Genomic DNA, 20679 nt, shown 5'->3' with positions numbered 1-20679 from the left:
CCACCCATTGGTGAGCAAAGAGAACACGTGATGCGGTGTGCGAGGCGCCCTCTGGGACTTGTAGTCTTCTTCCAGAGCGCGGCTCGAAGGGGGTGGGGCAAGGTGCTTTCGTGCTGCTGATTGACTGCGGGCGTGCGCGGCAGGCGCTCGGGAGTGACGGCGCGGCGCCCGCGACCTGCGGAAAATGGCGGCGTCCACGGGAGTCTGAGGGCTCTGAGGAGGCGGAGGGAGGTTTCCGAACAGCCAGAGCGTGCAGCTTGCGGATCCTTTCGCTCTGTTTCCTGCTCTCAGATTTCGCACCAGTTGTGCCCCCATGAGCTCCGGCGCGATGTGGAGGAGCTGCCTCTGCCTGCGGGATGGATGGCGCCGTCTCCTGAACCGACCCTCCGGTGGTCCCACGGCCTCCGTGGGGAAGGGGGCAAACATCCCGTTCCCATTCCGGGCCTACGCTCCCCCGGCGGGTAAGGGAGGCCAGGGCACGTCCCCCTTTGGCCAGGGGCCGAGCGGGCGTAGGTGGGCTGAGAGGCTCTGGCGGGCGGGGCCCCGAGGCCGGGCTCAAGCTCGCGGGGGTCCTGGGCCGTCGGCCCTGTTAGACCGCGAGGGCCCCAGACGAGGGCCGGGACCCCGAGGGTGCGCATCGCTCACGTCCCTTCAGGGCAGGAGCCAGGAGTTGGCCTGGGGCAGGGCGGTGTTTCCGGAAGGGTGTGCTCTCTTCTCGGCTAGGGAAGCAGAGCTATCCCGGTTTCCAGACGGAAACGGGGAGTTGGGTGCGGCGTCAGGACTGCCCCCAAGGTCACAGCAGCCGCAGGTCAGCGGAGGGCCGAGTCGGAGGGCGCTCCCTGCCCGCCCAGCCCTGCGCCTCTGCCGAGGCGGCCATGCGACCTCGGGCCCCTGCACTCTGACTGCTGAGGCCTGGAGGGCAGTGGCTCTCCCTGCTTCTGCGGAGGGGCTTCAGGGGTGAGCGAAGAGGGTGGCTCTCCTGCATGCGGTGACGTTTTCTGCGCCGGGGGCGGGAGGCCCAGCGAGCCTCGAGGCAGACCTCGGTCCTCGCCGGGCGGTGCTCGTTGTCACGCGCAGGTGGTCGCAGCCGCGTTAAGTGGAAGCTTGTAGGCCCCGTGGTGAGGGAGGTGCGGGAAGCTGTGCGGACACAGAGCTCCTACTCCCGCCCTGGGGTGTCGGAAAGGGCCTTGGGCTTTGAAAGAACCTGTGACCCGAGAGTTGGTAGGTGAGTAGGAGCTGGAGCGGGAGGGAAAGGGCGGCAGCTGGAACCATCCGGAGGGGCCGTGGGGGCGCGGGCCCTGCTGTGACGCTGCACTTCCGAAGGCAAAGGCTGCAGCACGTGGCTGGGCAGGGCGCAGCCGGCTGGCGCTGTGTGATCTTTGGCCTCATTTTCTTATGAGTCAAAGGACTAGGTTGCCTCTGAGGGTCCTTCTTTTAGCTCCATAACTTTATACAAATGTCGGATACAGCTGGGAGCTGAGGTGTCACCTTTCAGGGCCCAGGTGAAGGGTATGGAGGTAGGCCATGAAGAGCACTAAAGAGGAAGAAGGAAGGACATCTGTGATCATTGGGACTTTTAAGAGAGTATGTCTATAGTCCTGGCACATAGCTCCTAAAAGCCAGAGAGGATCTTTTGCCAAAATCGTTGGTCTTTTGTCCTCAAGGAGCTCCAGAGTGTGAAAGATGACAGGAGTGTCTGTCAGCCACACCCAAGCTGATGTCAGTGAGGTGACCTTTAGGAAATTCCCAGGGATGGGGACTGGTTGCCATGGGAACCAACCATGTGCTAAGAAGGTTGACCTTTCAGCCCTATCCCCTGACCTCCAGGGAAGGAAGAGGGGCTAGAGATTGACTTGATCATTAATGGCCTGTATGCCTCCTTAATGAAGCTTCTGAGAGGTTTGGAGAGCTTCTGGGGTGGTGAGCATGCAGACATGCCCGGAGCGTGGCATGTCCAGAAAGGGCTTGGAAGCTCCTCTCCCCTTCCCAGGTACCTTCCCTTACGCATTTCTTCCATCTGGCCATTCCTGAGTCATATCCTTTTATAGTAAATCTTTAATCTGGTAAGTGAAATGTTTTCTTGAGTTTTGTGAGTTGTTCTAGCATTTAATCAAACCTGAGGAGGCATCATTGGAACCTCCAATGTATAGCCGGTTGGCTTGGTCAGAAGCACAGGAATCTGAAGGGGTCGGGTGGGGTGGGCAGTCTTGTGGAACTCAACCATTAACATGTGGGATCGATACTAACTCCCAAGTGGATAGTGTCAGAACTTAATTGAACTGTAGGACTCCCAGGTGGTGTTGCAGAGTTGGTTGGTGGGAAAACCCCACACATTTGGAATGTCTGTGTGAGTGTGTAGAGGAAAATGGAAGGTAGGGTTCACTTAAGTTGGCAAAAGCAGAGGGCTAATTGAGGTTAGTGGATGCCACTTCCCATTATGGTGGTACTTCATCTGCCATCTCCTTTTCCTTTATTATTATTATTTTTTAGAGAATTTTTTTCCCAATTGATTTGTGAGAGAGAGAAACATCAATTTGTTTCCACTAATTTATGCATTCATTGGTTGATTCTTGTATGTGCCCTGGCCAGGGACTGAACCCACAGCCTTGGCATATTGGGACGGCTCTAACCAACTAAGCCACCCAGCCAGGGCTCCGTTTCCTTTCTACTGCATATTTACTAGTTTGGGCTCTTGGAAATACTTGGCACATGGTAGGTAGTCAACTGTGGAAGGAAATATGAATGAAAGAGATAATAAAGCACAGCGGGAGGGGGATATGTGAACCAGGCCTATGAGTGATCTACAGAGACTTTGCCAGTGGTGAGATTCTGAGTCTTTGGCACGGCAGAAGGTTAAATCCAAAAGGGGCCTTGATGAAGATTTCACCTGGCAGGTAGATTGATCTTGGCCTCGTAGGAATGGCCATGTCATTGAAGTTGGTCAGAAGGAAAGAGGGGTTAAGCAAGGTCGGCTTGGGTGTTAGAGGAGATGCTGCAATAAGGAGACCTGTGTGAGGCTGTACCAGCTGCGTGGAAGGGAAGGTGTTCTAGAGAGGCAGCATGTGTGGCTGTGCAAACGCCCAGTGAAGTCAAGGTTAGAAGTCTTGTCTGCTCCGTCTGCAGGTTTTCTGTCACCTGGTCAAGTCATTTAGCTCCTCAGAGTCTACCACCTCAGACGCATCTTTCTCATGGTTGTGGTAGATTGAGGGAGAATCTGAAGATAAGGCATCCAGCCTGCCACCTGTTTTCATATTAAAGTTTTATTGGCACACAGCTACACTTTCATTTACATATTGTCTGGGACTACTTTCACTACAGTAGCAGAGTTGAGTAGTTACAATAGAGACCGAATGGCCTGCAAAGTCTAAAATATTTACTATTTAGCTCATTACAGAAAAAAAATTGCCCGCCTCTGCTCTAGATGCTACAACAATTTGGAAAAAGTGTGTTTAGTCATTTAGCCCATTTACATTAATTGCTATAGCAGATACATTCGGCCTGAAGAATTTTATAACAGATATAGTGAGGTATAATTCAGTTATTCTCCACTTATTTAAAGTGTACAATTGCATGGTTTTTAGTATAGTCACAGAATTATGCAACCATCACCACAGTCAATTCTAGAACATTTTTATTATCTCAAAAAGAAACCCTGTGCCCTTTAGCTATCACCCTCCCATTGTCTCCTCCAGCTGTAGGCAGCACTAGTTTCTGTTTCTATAGGTTTCCCTATTTTGAACATTTTATATAAATGGAATGTGGTCTTTTTTGACTGGCTCCCCCCCCCCCCCCCCACTTAGAATGTTTTCAAGGTTTACCTAAGTTGAAGCATGTATTAGTACTCTGTTATTTTTCATTGCTGAATAATATTCCATCTTATTTATCCATTCATCAATCGATGAACATTTGAGTTGTTTCCATCTTTTGACTGTCTTGCATAATGTTGCTATAAACATTCTTGTACAAGTTTTTATATGGGCATATGTTTTCATCCCTCACATATCCAAAAGTACAATTTTTGGGTCAAATGGTAACCGTTTCACCTTTTGAGGAACTAACACACTGCTTTCCAAGGTGGCTGCACCATTTTACATTCCCACTAGCAGTGCATGAAAGTCCCAATTCTCCACATCCTCACAGCCTTTTTTATTATAGCCATCCTGGTTTTGATTTGCATTTCCCTGGTGGTGAATGATGTTGAGCCGATTTTTATGTGCTTATTGGGCATTTGTATATTTTCTTTGGAGAAATATCTATTCAGATCCTTTGACCATTTTTAATTGGGTTATTTGTCTTTTTATTGTTGAGTTGTAAGAGTTCTTTATATTGTTGGCGTGAAAACTTTTGATACCAGAAACAGTTGGTCAGAGCCCCCTCTCCTCCCATTGTGAATGGAGGCATATCCCTAGAGAGAATTTCAGTTTTAAGGCTTAAGCACCGCCAGATGGCACTGTTTAAAAAGATTCTTGGTGCACAGCGGGAGTTGTAGTTCTGAGATTTTGAGTCCTTACAAAGCAAAGGCCAGCGCGGTAATTGGGACTGGTAGAAAGATCATTTACTGGTCCATGAAACCTAGGACAGGAGGAGCAGTGTAGGGGCAAGTGACACAGAAAATAGCCTGTTTTTTTATATGGAGTGAAGCAACTTCACAGGAACTGGGACCCAATGGACATTAATTTCCAATTCAGCACTCTTCACAGGAGCATGTTTTCTTATTAACTTCTCTCTGCTTGTATAGCCTGTTTGCTTGTGGTCAGCTTTTTAAAGTCAACACTTCTTTACATACCCATTTCTTTGTATCTACGTAGTCCACAAAATTGTCTCTTAAAAGCCACTGGGTGTGTTTTTGCCACAAAAACAGATGTTCTGTAAAGGGAGTGATTCATACTCAAAAGAGACCCGAGTTGTGTGTGCTCCTGCAAGGTTAGGCTGTTTCTGCACCTTTAAAGATGGTGTTCCTGTTGCTGTCGGCCAGGCCTGTATTCATGAGCCTCGGGGAGGCTCCTAGACTTCTCGGGGCCTCGTGATGTCTTATGTGACCCAAGGCCTTCGAGAGCCCAGGTGAAGAACCTTCATCTTCTGTCATTGTGGGGGAGCATGACTCCCGCCAGTGAATTTTCCAGATCATATTTGCCTATGAGAACTCCTTACCTGACGCCCTCCTGTCCTCCTTACTGTAACCTACCCCCTCTGGGCACCTGCTGGATAGCTAGTCTTCTCCTGACCCTCTTTCTAGTTCCACAGAACTCTGTGCTCCCTTGAGGCCCCAGACTTTTGTGTAAGCTGTTTCCTCTGCTGGAAACTCTTTCATACACTGCTGGAGTCCTGCCCCAGCAGGTCCAGGGGTCCCCAAAGGTGTGGATGGAGTCGGCGAAGAAGGAATGACACGGAGACAATGTTCAGTTGATCAGCAGCCTAGCCAGGATCTCTAGCCAAGTTCTGGTCTGGATCTCCAGCGAAGTTCTGGTTCGGATCTCCAGCCAGGTTCTGTGTCCATGTTCTCTTGCTAGGTTCTCCAGGTTCTCCAGCCAAGTTCTGTAGCCATGTTCCCTCGCTAGGTTCTCCAGCCAGGTTCAGTCACCAGGTTCTAGTCAGGTTCTCTTGCCAGTTTCTGTAGTCAGGTTCAGTCCAGGATCTTTTGCCATGTTCTCTCGCTAGGTTCTGTCTCTAGGTTCTGAGGCCAGTTTCTGTCCAGGATCTTTTGCCATGTTCTGTCTCTAGGTTCTGTGTAGGTTCTGGTCTAGGTTCTGTGCCTCTTGGTTCTGTCTTCTAAGTTCTGTGTCTTGCTGTCTTGTTACATCTGTATTTATACCAGTTGATTCCAATCCTATCAATCTCTATTCCAAAGGTTAGGGCGTTTCTTATCTCCATTCCAGGGAGTAAAGATTATGTAGCTTAAGCATGATTGTTCGTAGTTAAAGTGATTAATTACCCGCCTGGCACTTAGTTGAGGGGTTTTATTCCCTCCCTAACTTCAGGGGAAAATCCCTACCTGGGGAAACAACCTTTCTCAGAGAGGAGACCTTGGTTAAAACATATAGTGCCAAGAAGGTGAGCAAACATTTTAACACTATGCCATATATGCCAGGTCCTTTGAAACAGCAAGCATGGACCGGCTCCCGGCAATACACACCCTCCAAAAATGAATCCATCAATGCAGATGGACTAACTCCTTGCTCTGCAGGTCCCAGATGGAGCTGACTGCTGGGAGCTCTTCCTTTAGCCCACAAGGTGACCGAGCTCCCCCAACGTGTGTCTCTGTTCCTTGACTTTGGCTATCACGCCCCTTTATTGTTTGGCTGGTTTAGTGTCTGTGTTCCCGCAGGAGAGTTAGTCCCTCTAGGGTGGGGGTGAACTTTGAGTCCTGTTGCCAGGACTTATCACACTTCCTAGAAAGGGATTCATACTCACCAAAGTTTATTTCAAACTTCCAAGCCTGCTCCATTCAGGAGAACACCTGACTAAACACCCGCACATGAGCCCAGCAGCCTTTGAGCTCCTTTTGCCCAGTTGTTATCTCTTGGTTTTCTCCTGTTTTGAGCAATTTTGGTTGCCCCTTCCTTGGCCCTGCATCCATCCCACTCCCTTCCAGTTTTTTCTTCCTCTTAACAGATAAAGAAGTGGGCCTGGCCAGGGCAGAGGAGCCAAGGCCTGGCTTGCAAAGCAGGAAGAAACAAAAAAAAAAACCCAAGAGACTTCCCTCGTGGGAAAGAAACCCTGCTGTCCTGGCTATCTTTGGATGCTTCAGCCTGTGCTGTCAAGAGTCCATTCCTTGGCACCCGGGTCTCCTGGACCCATTTCCCAGGGCTGTGTGGTGCAGTGTGCTAGAATGCTCTCCGTTGACACTTCCTGCTCAGGGGAGGATCCCCACCCACACCCCAGTGATGAGTCAGAGCCTTCAAAGCTCTTCCCACTTCCTGCTTGGCCTGGCTGTAGACATGCTGCCCAGCCCAGACATTGGCGAGCATCCTGGCTGTCATCTGGATGCCTTGATCCAGACCTCCAGACACACACAAGGAGCCTGCAGACACTCGCACCTGCCATCTGAGTGTGACTGGCAGCCTGTACAGTAAGGAAATGTAAGCGCAGCAGGGTGGGGTAAGCCTCTGGTGTTGGCGTCAGCTGGGTGAGAGACTCAGTATTATAATTCAGATGAAGATGGTAAATTGTGCTATAATAATGTAGCATCATCTCAATTGTCAGATCTGATCACTTTAAAAAGAAAATTTGAACTCTATGAAGACATGGATTTTTGTTTCATTCACTGTTTTATCCAAAGTACCTAGAAGAGTACCTGATACATAGTTGGCACAAATATATTTTGTGGGAAACCAGTTTGGGTCTTATTTTAGTAAGTGCAACCATGGGAATATAATTTCCATGTGTAAGCATTAATGATAGCAAGTGAGATTCATGAAAAAAAAAAAAATACGTTGTGCAAAACATAAAAATATAATGTTTGTAGTAAGACCAGATGCTCTCTTTCCATTCCTCGCTACATAAACCAAGTTTTGTTTTCATAGTCTATTTGAATTAATAAAACTTCAACTGAGCTTGACCAGTGTGGCTTGGTGGTTGAGCGTCAATCTATGAACTAGGAGGTCATGGTTCAATTTCCGGTCAGGGCACATGCCTGGGTTGTGGGCCCCAACCCTAGTAGGGGGCTGCAGGAGGTGGCCGATAGATGGTTCTCTCTCATCATTGATGTTTCTGTCTCTCTCTCTCTCTTTCCCTTCCTCTCTGAAATCAATAAAAATACATTTTTTTAAGAATTAAAAGAACTCAGAAAGCTTTAAAAACTAATGAATCTCCTTTTCCTTCACATGCTACGTCATCATTTTCAATAACTGACTTTAGTCAGACTCTGAAGGCTTTAGGTACCTGATGAATATGTGAAAGAACAAACACATGAATGAATGAATGAATGAATGAATGATTTTGTTTATCACAGATGGTAAGGACTGGGCTATGGTTTATAATTTCAAAAATGTGACCTATTTGTTCTTTATGAATTGAAGGAATCTGCATAATTCCTGAGGCAGTACTCTTGGTTTTTAATCCCCCCAGGTGAAAGAGGAGAATGTGTTTATATTTTCATGTAAGATTTTATTCAAGTTATTTTCAGAAGAACAGGACACAGATTTTTCCTTCCTAAAGGAAATGTTTGGAGTTCCTGTTGAATACACAGGCAAGCTGGTTAATTAGGTTAATTAATTAGTATAGGGGATGGGAAATGCTCCTGGGATCTCTGCTTACTGCTTGTGCATCACAGGCATGCATCGCACATCACGTTCACCCTGGCTTTCCACTCCTGCCTTGAATGGACCTCTGGCTTTATCACACTCAGGCACCATCTCTGGGCACATTGTGCTGGCACCGGCCGGCGCTAGTGGGGATGGTGTGGGAGGAACATGCTTAGAAGTTAGAGCAGAAGGTGCTGGGAAAGTCTTTCGGGTCATACGGTCTGCAGGCTCGTGATACTGCGTGATCCGACTATCCCTGGGCTGGCGGGATCTTGACCAGTTGTCACGTTCCTCCCTTCCCCCTGGAGAGTGAACCACCAGCTTTAATCAGAAGCTGTTGATTATGCCACATAGAGTAGGGCAGACCTGGGCTAGTGATATGACAATCAAGCCAATCAGTCAGCATTAGCAAGCTGGTCTTGTTGCTTCCTGAGCTGTCTCGACATGATTATAACTGCCTTTTTGAAAAATCTTTCTCACAGAAAGGAAGAGATTCTATCAGAATGTCACCATCACACAGGGTGAAGGTGAGTGTCTGAAATTTTGACTGCCTCTTTCCCACCCCCTGTGGATGGGTAGAAACATGTTTCATCTCCAGCCAGTTGGGTGGTTGAGATGACCTTTCACACTTTTGTCGGATATGTTTCTGTAAGCCCTCCACCGAGGGACTGGGGGTTGTCTTTGTCTGCACCAGTTCAAGTAGCTAAATATAGAATGGTCACTTGATTCCACTTAACAGTCCCTGAGAGGTTTTCATTTGATCTTTCAAGGCGGCTTTGAGATAAACCTGGACCACAGGAAGCTGAAAACTCCCCAGGCCAAGCTCTTTACTGTCCCCAGTGAGGCCCTGGCCATCGCAGTGGCCACTGAGTGGGACTCCCAGCAGGACACCATCAAGTTCTACACCATGCATCTGGTAACAAGTTCACACACCTATATTCCGATGCCTGCTGTTGGCTTTCTAGGCACCTGGCAAAACTTGGGAGACTCCTACCCAAATTGCAATAAAGCCCTCGGGGATGCAATAAAGCCTGCAGCATCACTTGCCCCCTCGGATATGCCAAATATTCCCCTTGGCCTGGCCACCTGCACTTCCTGCTCAGCACTGTGCTGGCTGGCGGCCGCCCCCCTGGGCTCAGGCAGGTGTGCCCCACTAACTGCCCAGCTGTCTCCCTTTCTGTCGTGCGGCTGGGCTTTGTTCCGTCAGCAGCACAGTGTGTAATGTTTGCGCTGTGGGTAGCACAGGCGGGCAGGACCATGTCTGTCTGACTAGCGTTGTGAAGCTACGTTGGCAGTCAGTATTGGTTGGGTTCAAGAAGCCAAGGGGCAGGTGGGTGAGGTGAGGAACCCCCATGGAGCAGCCCCCATTCACACAGGGTGGCTCACGGAGGCACTAGAGCAGTGAGGAAGGGTCAGCTAGACTGGGCTCAGGCCCTGCAGCTTCCAAACTAACCTTGGGCAAGTTACTGCCCCTTTTCAGCCCCATTGTTCGCCATCTGGGAGAGGCGGGTGATAACAGCACCCACTCATGGCGTAGTGGTCAGATGGGTGAGCTGACCCATGGAAAGGCCTGGGTGTGGTCCCTGGCACCTACAGAGAGAGCTTGCAGTCCACACTGGAGTTGGTGCTATCATCCTGCCCCCACGGGCTCGGCCTGCATCCCAGCACGCTTCCTCAACACCTTCACAGCCTGCTGCGTGCTGGCTGCTCCTTTGACTGTCGGATGACATGGGGTGATGGGGCTATAAGTTAATGGCAGAGTACCTAAGCAGCCTGCTGTCGACAGGGCCAGTCTGGAAAATAACCCTGTTCTGGTTTGGCTGAGTTGTTCCCCTGCTTCCTGAGGTGTGAATGGAGCCAGCTGGTACGTTGTTCAGTCAGATTTGAATTCTAGTAATGCTTATGTGTCTTATTTACTGAATTTGACCTCTCTGGGACTCCATTTCCACATCTCTGAAATGGGTATAATGGTACCTATCAAAGGTTTCTGAGGATTCAAGTGAATGCAACAGAGTCTGGTAGAAAAGAGTGTGAGACCTTGGGAAGTACACTAATCCTAGGGCCTCTGTGAATATTCTGTGAGTCCCATGAGCTATCACACAGTGCTCTGCTGGCACGGAACCTGGCTGTAGCAAGCTCTCACTAGATGTGCTGCAGCTGAGGCTTTGGGTCAAAGGCTTTGGCTTGGCACTGCTCCTTGCTGGGTGTCGCTGGCTGGTTCTGTGTGATGCTGTGGTGGAACACGGTGTCCTCGGGAATGCAGTGCTTTTGCCTGGGCCCAGTGGGTGGTGACAGGGCTCTCTGCCTTTTGATTCAGACCACATTGTGCAACACGTCTTTAGACAACCCAACGCAACGAAACAAGGACCAGCTGATCCGGGCAGCTGTGAAGTTTCTGGACACCGATACCATCTGGTAATTGATGTTTAGATGAGCGTTCCTCTTGGACCTAGGGAGTTCTTGGGCTGTTGTGCTTCGTTTACCCAGTTATCAGTAGAAGAAGAGGCAGGCCCTTTTCCTTTACCTCACTGGGCAGGGAGAGCAAGCTAGTTGACATCAGCACTCAGCTGCTCTGCAAACCCCGAGGAAGGGGAGCTCCTGGCTGCGGCAGTGTTGGAGCCTGGGCACAGCTCTTCCACAGCCCACCAGCCATCCCTCGGCTGGAGCAGGGAGTGGGGGGGTGGGGGGCGTGGGGGAAGGAGGGGGAGGGGTGGTGTATGCAGCTCTTGTAGGCTCCAGGACCAAGGGTCACTTGCCAATCCCCAGCAGGGCCTCTGACCCTAGGCTTCTGCCTACCAGCACAATCTCACGTCGGCATCCTTACCATCCACTACTTGTCAGCCTGGACACAGGATGGCCAGATGTTGATATTCAGGAGCTAGCTTCCTCCACTTCTAAATTTTCCCATCCTGTCTATGTTCTTCATTTTTCATTTGTCATATATATATATATGAATTGATTAACTCAATTTTAGAGCCAAGCAGCCTCACAACCTGCAAGCTCACGCACACAGGTTTATTATAAACAATGACTCACAGGACTATGGAGACTGGGTGAACTGGATACCCATGAAAGCTGCCATGTATCTGTCTGCGTGCCAGCAGGCTTGAGAATGGAATGAGCCAATTTTTAGTCGGAGTCGGAAGGCGAGGAAAGAGCTGTGTCCCAGTTGAAGGAATCAGGCCGAAGGAGTTCCTTCTCTATGTTCTTTAGCGAATTGGGTAGTGATGTTGAGGGAAAGGTGAAGCAGCGCTGAAGCGGCCGAGCTGCACTGTGCCCGCTGGCTGAGTTCTCACAGATGGCATGAAGTCAGCAGTGGGGCTGAGGGGGAGCGCCTCCTGGAGAGGCGGCCAGCAGTGCCAGCTTTGAGTTGCTAGTCAGAAAGTCCCCATCTGTGTTAGGGGGCCATCTGATTGCAGGGAACAGAAACCCATTCAACTTAGCTCCGGTAAAAGGGTTTTCTTAAAAACCATACAGGGGTCCTGATAGGAAATGAAGGACAGTTGGTCACCTGGTATGGAGCTGGATGATTGGCTACTGGAGTTCCTCCCTCTGCCTAGGGAGAGAGTCAGCACACCTGTCTGCTCCTCAGCAGCCCAGCTTTGCTTGCACTCTCATGATCTCTCTGCTCCCCTCCGCTCACACCAGACTGGTTTCCACAGTGCCCACTTGGGTTCCTGTCCCATGAAGCCTTGCAGCTAAGCTCCCCTCAGCTGAGTCCATCTCTGTGTCTCTTATTCAAAACAAGTAGTGTAGCCTGGCATCACGTGGTGTCAGGCCTCCGTGGCAGCAGCTGCATCTGTAGCCAGGAGGCAAGTGGGCTCATGAAGTCCAAATAGGCAGCTTGGTCTGTGGCCAGAAACACACTCTCTGGGAAGGGGTGCAGGTAGGTAGGGATGCAGTGACAGTTCCCTGTAGCATTCACGGTCAGCATCCTAGGACTGCGTGGATCTGAGGGTACAGTATCAGTGTTTAGAATGGTACTGACATAGTGCTGCCAGCCTTGACCCATCACATAATTAGGGACATTGAGGACAGTGGTTCTGAAACTCAGGCTTACATTAGAACCCCTAGGCAGTGGTTCTCAATCTTCTGGCCCTTTAAATACAGTTCCTCATGCTGTGACCCAACCAAAAAATTATTTTCGTTGCTACTTCATAACTGTCATGTTGCTACTGTTATAAATCGTAATGTAAATATCTGATATGCAGGATGGTCTTAGGCAACCCCTGTGAAAGGTCGTTCGACCACCAAAGGGGTCGTGACCCACAGGTTGAGAACCGCTGCCCTAGAGGGTTTGTTAAAACACTTCCAGAGGTTCTGCTTTCTGTAGGTATGGGGCGGGGCCTGAGAATTTGCTCTTAAATTCCCAGATGGTCTGCTACTGGCCCTAAGACCTCACTTTGAGAACCACTGCTTTAGGGGAAAGATTTGTGGGGCAGGGGTGAAGTTCTTTTTGCTGTTGCTTTTTGTGTTTTTCTGTTGTCTGTCACTGAATGAAGGAATTGTACTTTTTTATTAATGAAGGTGATTTTTGCAATGAATTAGCTACAGGGTGGAAGAGCCAGAGACATTAGTGGAACTTCAAAAGAACGAGTGGGACCCAATCCTAGAATGGGCTGAGAAAAGGTAAGGGCTACTGTCTTGACCTCACAATATTTTGTAAGCTTATGTGGAGTAGTTTTTGGCATAGCTTTTTTTTCACAAAAGTGATGTCTGTCAGTCAGTCTGTGTTATTTGTACACATTTTTTGAGTGCCCGCTATGTGCCAGACATCCTTGGATTCTATAGTAAAAGGCATAGAGAGTGTATTAAAGGATCAAGTAAAATGTAACAAATATAGTGCTGTGTAAGAACTATGAGGATACAATGTCACTTTTGTGTCTAATGAAATACAACAATATTTAGGTACCTGGAGATCTCTGTTACAATACAAAATTGTTAGCTTTTTGTGGCAGTTGAGATTTCTTGTTAATAATTTACAGAAAGCCCTAACTGGTTTGGCTCAGTGGATAGAGCTTCGGCCTGCGGACTCAAGGGTCTCAGGTTCGATTCCGGTCAAGGGCATGTACCTTGGTTGTGGGCACATCCCCAGTAGAGGGTGTGCAGGAGGCAGCTGATCGACGTCTCTCTCTCATCGATGTTTCCAACTCTCTATTCCTCTCCCTTCCTCTCTGTAAAAAATCAATAAAATATATTTTTAAAAAAATAAAAATAAAATAATTTACAGAAAAACTGGGCCATTTGCTATGTTCCATTGGTACTATTAGAAATTTCAGAAAGACTGTTTCTAAACCAATGGGAAAAATCAGTGAAATATGAAAGAAAATACGGCTTCTGGTCAAATGGCAGAGTAGGTAAATGTGGTACTTGCATCTTCCCATGACCGCATCAAAATTAAAACTAAACTAAAGAACAACCATTGTTAAGAACTACCTGATATTTAGCTGAACAGATGTCCCATAACTAAGGATATACAGAAGAAGCCACATGAGACTGGTAGGAGGGGTGGAGATGCAGAACAGGCAGGTCCCACACCCATGTGTGATGGTTAAAAATCAGGAGGGATATCTCAGCTGTCGAGGTCCCCCCTCAAGAGAGAGGGGTCCCAATCCTACACCATGCTTCCTAGTCCATGGTTCCAGTGCCTGGAAGAGAAGCCCTCACAACCTCTAGCTGTGAAAACCAGCGGGGATTATGGGTGAGTGAGGAAAGGTTGCTGGAGTCCCAGGTGTTCCTCTTAAAGGGTCTGTGCACAGACTTATTAGCTCTGAACTCCAGCACTAGGGTAGCAGCTCTGAAAGCAGTTCTCAGTGAGAACTTCAACAGAGCGATAGAAAATATAGAAAAGGACCAGTCAGAAATGAAGAATTACATAACTGAAATGAGGAATACACTAGAAGGAATCAACAGTACCGTAGATGAAGCAGAGGATTGAATCAGCGATTTGAAACATAAGGAAGGAGAAAATACCCAATTAGAACAGCAAAAAGAAAAATGAATACCAAAAAAAATGAGGATAGTTTAAGGGGCTTCTGAGTCAATATCAAACGTACCAACATTCACTTCATGAGGGTGCCAGAAGGAGAAGAGAGAAAGGAATTGAAAACCTGTTTTAAAAATTGACAGTTTCACCTAACTTGGTGAAAGAAAAAGGTACACAAGTCCAGGAAGCACAGAGTCCCAAACAAGATGAATCCAAGGAGACCCACACCAAGACACGATAATTAATATACCAAAGTTTAAAGACAGAATCTTAAAAGCAGCAAGAGAAAAACAGTTACCTACAAGGGAGTTCCCTTAAGACTTTCAGTTGATTTCTCAACAAAAACTTAGCAGGCCTGAAGGGATTGGCATGAAATATTCAAAGTGATGAAAAGCAAGGACCTACAACCAAAATTACCCAGCAAAGCTCTCATTTAGAATTGAAATTCAGGTAAAGAGCTTCCCAGATAAGAAAAAAGCTAAAGGAGTTCATCACCACCAAACCAAAATTACAAGTAATGTTAAAGGATCTTCTTTAAGAAGAAAAAAAATCAAGAATATGAATAATAAAATGGCAATAAATACATATCTATCAACAATTACTTTAAATGCAAATGGATTCAATAATCCAATCAAAAGACAAGAGTGCCTGAGTGGATATGAAAGCAAACTCATATATATGCTATCTACAAGAGACTCACTTCAGATAGAAAGATATATACAGACTGCAATAAAGGGATGGGAAAGTTATTCATGAAAATGGAAACAAAAGCTAGAATAGCAATACTTATACCAGACAAAATAGGCTTTAAAACAAAGGCTACAACAAGAGACAGAGAAAGACCCAGCAATTCTACTTCTGGGTAATTATTTCAAGAAACCCCAAAACATATGCATCTGCATGATCATTGAAGTATTTACAATAGCTAATAGACAAATGGATAAAGAAGATATGGTACATATATACAGTGAAATATTGGCCATAAAAAAGAACGAAATCTTACCATTTATGACAACATGGATGGACTTACAGGATATGTGCCCAGAGAAAGACACATACCATATGATTTCACTTATATGTGGAATGTAAACAACAAAATAAAACAAACAGACTCAGAAAATTTTGATAGTTGTCAAAGGGTTAGGGGCTTGGAGGCTTGATGAAAAAGATGAAGGGACTAAGAAGCACAAAAAATTGCTCCTTGGCTGGTGTGGTTCAGTGGTTAGAATGTTGGCCCATGCACTGAAGGGTCATGGGTTTGATTCCTGGTCAAGGGTTGCAGGTTCAATCCCCGGGGCCCAGTTGGGGCTTGTGTGGTAGGCAACCAATCGATGTGTCTCTCTCACATCCATGTTTCTCTCTCTCTCCTCCCATGCCCCCTCCCTCCTTTTCTCTCTCTCTAAAAAGCAATGGAAAAATATTCTCAGGTGAGGATTTTTAAAAAAAGCTCAAATTGGTAGTTACAAAATAGTCATGGGGATATAAAATTTAGCATAGGGAATATAGTCAATAATTTTGTAAATAGTATGTATGGTGCCAGATGGGTACTAAATTGCTTTTATTCCATTATGTTTTTCCTGTATTTTTATTTTTATTTTAAAAATATATTTTATTGATTTTGTACAGAGAGGAAGGGAGAGGGATAGAGAGTTAGAAACATCGATGAGAGAGAAACATCGATCAGCTGCCTCCTGCACTCCCCCTACTGGGGATGTGCCCGTAACCAGGGTACATGCCCTTGACTGGAATCAAACCTGGGACCCTACAGTCCACAGGCTGATGCTCTATCCACTGAGCCAAACCGGTCAGGGCGTTTTTCCTGTATTTTATGTAGCTATGATTGTTCTTGAAAAGGTATCATTCTTGAAGCCAGCTCATGTCCCATACAAAAAACAATGCCTTGTATATAGTAGAGGCTTAATAAATATTTGATAAAGTGGTCAAATAATATAGGACCTACACAGATATTATTGTAAGGAAAACAATATTTGAAAGAAATAATTTATGACCTCAATGTGAAAATTGTTTCTTGAAAAGTTTAAAAAGCAGGTAGCCCATGCTTTTGCTGGAGACCCTAGGCAAAGAGAGTTCCCTGCCGGCACAACTTGCTTACCTGTGCCTCCATTCGGGGTAAGTGCTTTTAAAAAATTTATTTTATTTTATTGATTTCAGATAGAGGAAGGGAGAGGGAGAGACGGAAACATCAATGATGAGAGAGAATTAACTGGCTGCCTTCCTGCGTGCACCCCACTGGGGATTGAGCCCGCAATCCCAGCATGTGCCCTGACTGGGAATCGGAACGTGTCCTCCTGGTTCATGGGTCTGTGCTCAACCACTGAGCAACACTGCCAGGACAGGGCAGTTTCTTGATCCTCTGGCTTTGCTCATAATAGAAATTACTAGGTCAGAAGGTCACTGACCACCATGGTAGTTGCTCCCAGAATCCCCGAGACTGACTTCTTCACCACTTGCCCTCAAGGGGTGCACACCTGCTTAGCAGTTTAGGGCTTTGCTTCTGGGCAAAGCTGAAGTGCACAGCAACCAAAGCCTTTCCTTTCAGGTATGGCGTGGAGATTGGCTCTTCCACCAGCATAATGGGGCCCAGCATCCCAGCCAGGACTCGGGAGGTGCTCGTCAGCCACCTGGCATCTTACAACATGTGGGCCCTACAAGGTATGCAGGCATTTCCTAGGCCCGGGGGTGTGGAGGGATCGGCATGGGTGTCCATAGCTGGAGGGTCACAGGAGCGCGCTAGGGGTGGGTCTGACGCTCACTTTTTGCTCAGTCTGAGGGGACAGCAGGCTCACACCCTTCCAGGAGAAGGTTGGCTTTCTCTTCATAAGTTCAAGTCTCATCGACCCATCCGTGAACCAGTCACTGGGGAAGGGTGGAATGGTTCCAGTCACGTGGCCACCCCAGGTAGGAGCAGAGGAGGGCTCTCCCCTCTTGGAAGAGGAGGAGGATGGATCTAGAGCCGGTCAAGAAGCCCTGTGCCCTGTGACTTGTCTCCCCACCTCTAGGGTGTAGGGACTCACAGGAGTAGGTCTAGCAACTGCTCGGTTTCCGGGTGGAGGTGTCCTGGACCCTGACTTGGCTTGTGTCCCGGAAGGGATTGAGTTCGTCGTGACCCAACTCAAGTCCGTGATGCTGACCTTGGGCCTGATGGACCTGCGCCTGACAGTGGAGCAGGCCGTGCTGCTGTCACGCCTGGAGGAGGAGTACCAGGTGAGGTTTGCAGTGGCCCAGAGGCGAGCACCTCAAGTCCCCACCTCCCCCCTCCAGATTCAGACTACCTGGGGGACCGGGGGTAGCTAACCCATCTATTTTATTACTTTTGTGTAAATAACAAACTGCAACAGGTGATGATAAAATCACGGTGAGCACTGCCACTGCATCCCAGCATCGTGCTCAGCTCTCCCTCATTGCCTCACCTCCTCTAAACAACCTGGTCAGGTGGGGGCTGCTGTTATGCCCATTTACACAGGAGGAAACCAAGGCACAGGTCAGTCCCTCAGAAAATGCTGGAGCCAGGTGACTCCAGGTCCAGGCCTTCACCCCCCACCCTGCAGGTGGCAAATCAAGATTGCTTGGGCCCGGCACACCTGAAAGTGGGCTATTAAAATGGCTGGGAGCCACGTGATTGCTCTTGGAGACAGCCTTTGTGCCCTGACATTCACACAGGGCGTCTACATGGCAGGGAGGGCAGCGTGAGCTGCTACTGTGCACGGTGCTGATGTAGTGACGCAGAATTAGGGTCTGTTCTGCTGTCATTTGCTTTTTAATTTTTTTTTTTTTCCAGAAAGGTAGGGAGAGGGAGAGAGGGAGAGAAACATTGATGAGAAAGCAAAACATGGATTGGCTGCCTCCTGTACACCCCCTACTGAGGACTGAGCCCACAACTTGGACATGTGCCTCGACTAGGAATCGAACCAGCAACCCCTCGGTGCCCAGGAGGACGCTCAACCAACTGAGGCACACTGCCCAGGGCTGAATTGTTTTCTTAAATTCTCACCCGAGGACATGTGTACTGATTTTAGAGGAGGCGGGAGGAGAAAGATGTGACATCGATGTGACAGAGAACATCAATTGGTTGCCTTCCATATGTGTCCTGACCAGGGATCGAACCTGATATACTGCCGTGCACAGGATGATGCTCTAACCACTGGACACACCGGCCAGAGCAGGGCTTGCATTTGTTTAACTGAGAATTATGACAGTCTTTGCAACCTTTGCTATTGTTATTTCTCCAACTTCCTAAAGTTAATTGCTATTACAAATTGGTTCCTAGCATGATGAAACCCTCTTATAATGGCAGTATTGCTCAAGTCCTTCTAGTCACCTCTTCAGAAAAATGCCTGGGAAAACTGGGTCTGTATCACAAAAGAGGCTAGCTATTCTCTGAGTGTTAGAAGCAGTTATGGGGTAGAGAGGCAACCTGTGAGGGTGTGAGGCTGGGCGGGCTCTGAGAGATAGGGAGCCAGGAACCTGGTTCTGGTCTGGGCTCTGCTTTTGACTGTGGGACCCAAGCCAGGCCGTTGTTTCCTGAACTTCACGTTTGATCTGCCACAAAATGGGAGCGACCTGGATTGTGCGCGCTCTGAAAGGAGAGCATGCTCTTCAGGTGGCTGATCACACTTGTCCAGGTGAGACGAGGAGCCCAGAAGTGCCAAGAGCTGCTGTGGCTGGGCTGACTCTTCTCCGAGAAGGTGGGCGGCTGGGCCAGGCTTCCTGGGCCCGGGCCAGGGAGGAGTCAGCAGGGCGGAGTGCAGCTCTACTGACATCTGGATAGCCACACTGTCTGGGGTTTCTCCTGTAGCTTAGAATCTGGAGAGAGGTCTGCAACCATGCCCTAGCAGTCACAGATGAAATGACAGTGTGGCCTTGGTTGATGTTTTTCATCCCACTTCCGTGGGGGCCACGTGCAGCCCAGCTGGTGAGGCAGCGCAGGAGAGGGTGGCATTACAGGTTGCCTGCACCAGCCTCTTTGTGGGAAGACGTGTGAGAGAGGGATGGCACACAGGTGGGCCTCAGGGAAGATGCATGTGGTTTCGGTGCCTGCTGGCCCTGGGCCTGGACTTTACCCTCCTAGACCATCCACACCCTGTGGAAGGCGGCGCCTGCTCTGGCCACCTGTGTGTGCTTCCCCGGGCCCCTCAGTCCAGCTATAGGGTGGTGTGTGGCTCGGGCTTGCAGCAGCTGGGCACTGAGCTGCTCACTCAACATCTCTTGTCCTTTCCTCAGATCCAGAAGTGGGGCCACGTGGAATGGGCCCATGACTATGAGCTGCGGGAGCTCCGGGCACGCACGGCCGCAGGCACCCTCTTTGTCCACCTCTGCTCCGAGAGCACCACGGTCAAGCACAAGCTCCTGCAGGAGTGAGGCGGGCGGTGCGCATGGCACGCCGGGGACAGAGGCTGCGGACGCCCGGCTCCCAGGCCTGCGGACACACGGCCTGGCCGCCACACGGTGTCGACTGGGGGCCTGAGACAGTGCGGCGGTCTGGAGGTCTGCTTGAGTCCACCCCAGGGCCCCTGCCCCAGCCAGCGAGGGGACAAGGTATACGATGGCTTTCTCAACCCTGACTGTATTACACATTTCTCCACCCTGGAAAGATGTTGAGCCCTGTTTTCATTTGCGCCTCCACATACCCTCATCTCCTTGTTATACCTGGGGCTCACCTAGATCCCCAGCAGGTTGGTACCTGCCGCCTGTCGTCACCCCGTCCGCAAACAGCTCCATGAACTCTGTGTCTCTGTGGGGCCCTTGACCCTCAGCCCAAAAGCTTTCCCCGGGTGTTTAGTCAAACGATCTTTGGAAAGTGAGTCTTTTTGGTCTAAGCTGATTGTTTCTACCTGTTCCTACTATTTCAGGAAAAAAGTAATAATGTACTCTTGAAAGTAGAAATGCCCATTATTTCTGGACGAAGAGCCCTGGCGGCCTGGGCAAGGCCCCCTGACGAGCACATGGCTGTCTGCACAGTCCTGGGAGGCGGGGGTGCCGCGTGCCAGGGCCCGGGGCGCGGAAGCTGCAGTCCGGTTTCAGGAGCACCGGCTTGCTGAGCGGCAAAGGGCATCACTCCCGGTCCCAGGGCTCTGCCACTCGCCAGGTGCTTCGCCACTCCTCTCAGGCTTGTGCTCAGAGAAGGCCCACACGACACCGAGCTCAGGCTGCAGGGGTGACGGACCCCCACCTGTGCTCTTCACCTCTGGAGGGTCCCTGCGTCCCTGTGGCCAAGCTCGGTCACGCAGCTGCAGCCTCTGCCTTGTGCGGCTGCGCCTCGGCGCTCTGGCTTCCCTCTGCAGCACCCAGAGGAGAGCAGCCCGGCTCACACTGGCGGCCTCCCCTGCAGCCGCGGCCCGCCTGGCCTGGCAGGGGCGTGGCGCACGGCCAGGAGCACAGCCCACGGCGGGCCCTGGGGAATGGCTCTCAGGAAGCGGGCTTACTGCTGCT

General features: G+C 49.2%; 1 protein-coding gene across 3 annotated transcripts; it reads left to right on the top strand.

Annotated features, from left to right (window-relative positions):
- The first annotated feature begins 165 nt into the window (after positions 1 to 165).
- ATPAF2 (ATP synthase mitochondrial F1 complex assembly factor 2) lies at positions 166 to 19840 on the top strand. 3 transcript variants are annotated; one of them, XM_036296301.1, is made up of 8 exons: positions 172 to 461; positions 8726 to 8770; positions 9014 to 9159; positions 10561 to 10658; positions 12792 to 12872; positions 16790 to 16902; positions 17339 to 17454; positions 19471 to 19840. In XM_036296301.1, the coding sequence occupies exons 1-8, from the start codon at positions 314 to 316 to the stop codon at positions 19606 to 19608; spliced, it is 885 nt and encodes a 294-aa protein (XP_036152194.1). In that variant the 5' UTR covers positions 172 to 313; the 3' UTR covers positions 19609 to 19840. The 3 variants fall into 3 exon arrangements, with proteins under 3 accessions (XP_036152196.1, XP_036152195.1, XP_036152194.1); XM_036296302.1 differs by lacking the exon at positions 12792 to 12872 and having other exon boundaries at positions 169 to 461; XM_036296303.1 differs by lacking the exons at positions 16790 to 16902; positions 17339 to 17454 and having other exon boundaries at positions 166 to 461.
- Positions 19841 to 20679: the final 839 nt, after the last annotated feature.

The sequence above is a fragment of the Myotis myotis genome, unplaced genomic scaffold (genome assembly GCF_014108235.1).
Source record: "Myotis myotis isolate mMyoMyo1 unplaced genomic scaffold, mMyoMyo1.p scaffold_m19_p_29, whole genome shotgun sequence".
NCBI classification, from domain to species: domain Eukaryota; kingdom Metazoa; phylum Chordata; class Mammalia; order Chiroptera; family Vespertilionidae; genus Myotis; species Myotis myotis.
Note: the sequence above shows the minus strand (reverse complement) of the source record. Positions and strands in the feature narration are given on the sequence as shown.